We start from the raw sequence: 5,000 nt of genomic DNA, 5'->3' as shown, positions 1-5,000 counted from the left end.
CACACCTTTAAGAATTGTCAAGAATGAATCACCCTGATGAGCATTTTTGAAATATGCTTCCACATTCTGCACGGTCTCTTGTTCATCCAAGCAGTTTACTGAATTACTCTCTCTCTTTTCTCAGAGCCTCGCTTGAAGGACATGTACCACTTATTCAATTCCTCCTTGACCAGGTAATATACCATGATAAGAAATATGACTGGCAGGGTACTGAAAGAAGTAAAAAAGTCATTTTGAAAACAAGGGGATTAAAGAGATGGTCGAAAGTAAAAGCATACGTCTAGTTGGAAAGAAACGATTGTGAGCGAGATTTTTAATGGTAATGGCATTCACTGTTATTTGTTTTCAGTTACAGGTTATGCTCTGTTCCAGGACTCAATTTAAGTCCTCCTCCACCCCCACCCCCACCCCCACCCCCAACTCCTGCAATGGAATGCCTGAATTCCAGTCTCTTATCAGGGTGGCACAGGAGTTAGTCTTTACTCAGGGTAGTGTTGCCATCCTACTAAAATCACCATCAAACTCCTTTTCCTCTTTTTAGGGAGCGCAGTTGTACCCAATAACAGAAACTTGTACCCCGTCCCCGCTCATGTGCGCTGTCAAACGCAGCCAACACGCCGCCGTCAAGTATTTCCTTGGTCACGGTTTCCCAATGGCCAAGTTTAAGGACGCAAAATGGCGAACACCGCTCCATGTGGCAGTCGCTTGTGCTGACCTTGACACAGTGGACTTGCTCTTAGAGGTATTTTTATCAAACTGTACTGCACTCCGACCCCTTTAATTATAGCAAAGTAGGTTTGTGGGGAAAAATCATTCATTGAAGATGCCTCACTGACAAAACCACCTGAATGACAACTTCAAAATATATCACGTTCGATATATCGTGGTAGCCATAAACTAGTACTTGAAATCGGACTGTTTTGACTTTTGTATCGACTTGATTTCATTTTGTCCTAGAACGGAGGTGATAGCCTTTTGGAAAGCAAAGATCAATATGGGAGAACGGCAATCCATTACGCTGCGGCCACTTGTAATGTCGATGTAAGTTGAGGTGACTTGACTTGACTTACCCAGAGTGGAAAAAATTAAGTTTTTTGATTCAGTACAACTGTCATTGGTAGCTTTATTCACCAATCTTTTATTTCTTACAACTCGTCTTGACCTTGTAAAATATCCAGGAGCAAAGCATACCAATGCATTGCTTAAATACTTTTCTTTAAATTCGTAGAAACTGAACCGTCTCATTTACGTCGGAGCGGACGTCAGAGCCAAAGACAACGATGAAAAGATAGCGCTTCACCTTGCAGCAGAGTATGTGCATTTTCTTTTGATTTTGTCCGAAAAGCGTTTACTCCTCCCATATAGTGCCCTCACTGAAATAGTAAAAGCTGTATGCACGTTCCAAACAAAATATCATTCATCTAGCTCGATAGTAGAATTCAAGGTTGCGTTCACACTTGGTGCCCGAGTACGATTCTTGATGGGCACTAATGTGAACACATCATTCTTTTATAGCAGAATCAATGTGAAAAGCTCGTTTCGCTCAAATTAATCTTGACAGTATTCAGTAAATATTTGCGACCTTTCATGGGAACTCTTTCGCTGACACTTACCTGTAAAAACGGCTAAGAACTGACGGGATAGTTAATGGACTGTCTTAACGTTTTGTACTAACGTTCTAAAAGTTTTGTCTTAATGGTCTAACGTTTCGTTTTAGCGCTTTAACGGTTTCACGTAGTCTTCTAACCGATGACTAACGGATGCCTAACGCTTCAGTCATTTTAACGGTAAGGTGTTGGTTTACGTATTCCCATGGAAGGTGACATTTCACTCTAATTATAGCATACAGGTTTTCACTCGTTTTCTATGGCGTTAAGAGCCGGAGTGGATTTTTATAGCATTTTAAGCGTATGACTTCAGAAAGTGGGGCTGTAGTTGGAGGGCAGCCGATAGCTGGAGATACCTCCATACAGGCAAACATTCGGTGTCACTGTTCATTTAAAATAAAACCTAAAAATTCTTTTGCATCCTTTTGGTAACAATTTATAACTCTTAGTCAGAATTTAGATTTCCTCTAACTAAAATCTGGTTAAATCGCCTTCCAAAAATGGGCGAAAAAAGACAAATTCGCCTGTCCTTGTTTTTTTTTTTTTTAGGAATGGTGTCATCTGTGTTGTGAGAGCACTGTTGAGTGCATGCCCCGAATCTGTTAATGATACTGACTATGGTTCTCGCACTCCACTTCATTACGCAACAAGGAAAGGGAGGGTGGAGGTGGCCACGCATCTATTGACAAACGGTGCAGCAGTAGATTACAGGTTATCAGTCAACGTGTCACTTTAAGTAGCGTCCGAACTGCGAGACAGGTCATAACAACGTATTGAATGTTCGCCTCACGGTCACGCTGTTTTGAAGAGACTAGGAGAATTGAAGGAGGTGCTTGCTATCAATAGGCACTGAAATAAATCCATTATCGGCCACAGACTTAAGTCTTTGTCTTTTATGTCCTAAGTTATAATGCAAGACTTAACGACCTTTTCAGAATCAGTGTTTCATGTGTGGATAGATTCCTATATATGTTGATAGGGATGTAATTGAAACATTTTGGACCTATGCCCTAAATTATTTTTAAGGCTTTATGTTTACCCTTCGGAATGCCAAATTCTTCGTAAACTGCGATTTCGTTACCTGCTATCTTATAGGTGTCAATTAGTCCAGCTCTTATATTGGCTCAGTGTACTTGGCTTTCGAGTTATATTTCGAATTATTTCACATGTTTCTACCTCCTTACTCTGACCCTGTTTAAAATTCAAATTGATTCTGTAAATACACGTTCTCTTTTAGAGATGATGATCGTCTTACGCCGTTGTTTCACGCTGCTATGGTTGGATGCGGTCTGACCGTAGACACTCTGCTTCAATATGGAGCTGACGTTAACGCTCTTGACAAAAATAGAGTAAGTTATACACGACGAATCATTTCTTATTTCGTGTCTCTTTTTCGTCCTCCACAATCGAGTTGTACATGAAATCGTGTCATTCCTCTCACCTGATACTGATTTTCATGATATGTCTAGAAAGCTTAATGAAGAGTTCGTATAAAAACAGAGATTAAGCTCGTATGTCTGGGTAAAGGCACCCAATACTTGGTCTATGTAACGGAATTAGGGAGCTTAAGCATACGCATTTTTGAGACGCGGACGGCAACCGGAAGAGAATATTTCGCGTGTCAGGACAATGGTGTTTCCCAGATTTTTATACTAATCATCCTCAGACTGATGAAGAAAGATACTTAAGGAGCAGTCGTGGCTCAGATGGCTCAGATGGCTAGTGCGCGGCTTTCGGAGCGAGAGGTCCCTGGTTCGATCCTCGGTGACTTCAACGTCTGTTTCGACTTTCCTCTGATCCGTGTCGCTATAGCTTTAAATCTCCTTAAAACGGAGCACTGACAGAGGGAGGGGGTTTAAAGGGCGCACCGTCGGCTTCAGCCTCGTAGCTGAAGGAACTCACGACGTTAAATAAAGTGACTTTACCTTTACCTTTATACTTGGCAATGTAAATGTGGTTGTGTGAAGACAGATCAAAAGGGAAAACAGCTCACTTCCGGTTGCCGTCCGCGTCTCAAAAACGCACGTGCTTAAGTTCCCTATTTTCACAGATCAAGGTATTTTTAGACGAGTTCTTAAATAATATTTCGCATGCATGGGCGACCATTCTCAATCCCATGGGTAATAATTTATCATGCAAGACTTGTGATTAGCTGGAATGGTCTGGTTTCGCGGGAAAATCAATCTAACAACAACTCGATCTGTAAAAACGCTGTTGCACAAATACAATGAAATTGCCCCCCTCCTCGTCGTGGGCTCCTGTTCAGAGTCAGCGGAGAATCTCCTTTACAAAATTGGACTCTTTGCCGACGCTCATTGTCATGGTGGGTGTCATCGTAATCGGAATTGATATCATTATGATTAATATCGTTTTTATCTTCGTGTATGCATTATCACTATCGTCTTTGTCTTTCTCGCCATCACTAAAGTCGTCATTATCACCATTGTCATCATCATCATCATCATTATCGTCGTCATCGTTACCATTATCGTCATAATCATTACAATCACCGTTATTATTGCCATTAATCAAGAGAAAATGAGGGGACAGAGAGGGAGGCTCCCGGTCCAGCCCTTGGGATATGTCACGTCCACAAAAGTTATTTTTAGACGAGCGGAAGTCTTTGTTCTAGCGGAAGTGTGTCTTCCGAGACGTCCGCATACAGGCCAGCCTTCCACGTGCGCCGCCATTTTCTCTTTTCACTAAGAACCTATGAGCGAGGCAAGACTGCATGCGGACGTCTCGGAAGACAGACTTCCGCTAGAACAAAGACTTCCGCTTGTCTAAAAATAACTTTCGTGGACATGACATATCCTGGCCCAACGCCCTGAGCCTCCCTCTCTGTCCCATCATTTTCTCTTGCATTAATATTATCATCAATCTCATGATCATGTGCATCATCATCGTCATTAGCGTCGTCATCGTTACTATCCTCATCGTAATCATCTTCGTAGTCGTCGTGATTATTAACCCTTTCACCGCCATAAATGCAAATTGACACTTATAGATTTTACTCTTTCTAACGCCAGACGAATTTACTCTTCAATGGGGAAGCCCTTAGCCTCCTACGCAAACGTTCTTACGGGTTCGTCACGCAATTTGCGTGACGAACCCGTAAGAACGTTTGCCTAGGAGGCTAGGAAGCCCTCGGCGGTGAAAGGGTTAAAGAGCTCAAGCATTTGTTGTTTTGAGACACTTACAGCAACCTGAAAGTAGTCCTCACTGAGGGTTGCCGTCGTTTGCCCCAAAACGCTTATGATTCAATATCTTAAAAATCTGATATCATCATCAGCAGCATCATCGTCACATCGATGTCATCGTCGCATCATCATTATTAGCCAAAGGACTTTAAGATCTACGACGCGGTATTGGTTAGTTGAAAATTATTCTACG

General features: G+C 42.0%; 1 protein-coding gene across 2 annotated transcripts in view; it reads left to right on the top strand.

Moving 5' to 3' along the window:
• LOC137969580 (transient receptor potential cation channel subfamily A member 1-like) overlaps nucleotides 1-5,000 on the top strand; it is a 39,238-nt gene that overhangs the window by 16,219 nt on the left and 18,019 nt on the right. For both annotated transcript variants that reach the window (XM_068815888.1, XM_068815887.1), the window contains exons 10-15: nucleotides 125-173; nucleotides 542-742; nucleotides 958-1,041; nucleotides 1,229-1,311; nucleotides 2,157-2,318; nucleotides 2,845-2,956. In XM_068815888.1, the coding sequence (XP_068671989.1) occupies nucleotides 125-173; nucleotides 542-742; nucleotides 958-1,041; nucleotides 1,229-1,311; nucleotides 2,157-2,318; nucleotides 2,845-2,956 (691 nt within the window). The remainder of the gene's footprint in view (nucleotides 1-124; nucleotides 174-541; nucleotides 743-957; nucleotides 1,042-1,228; nucleotides 1,312-2,156; nucleotides 2,319-2,844; nucleotides 2,957-5,000) is intronic.

Source organism: Montipora foliosa, chromosome 9 (assembly GCF_036669935.1).
Source record: "Montipora foliosa isolate CH-2021 chromosome 9, ASM3666993v2, whole genome shotgun sequence".
Taxonomy (NCBI): domain Eukaryota; kingdom Metazoa; phylum Cnidaria; class Anthozoa; order Scleractinia; family Acroporidae; genus Montipora; species Montipora foliosa.
Note: the sequence above shows the minus strand (reverse complement) of the source record. Positions and strands in the feature narration are given on the sequence as shown.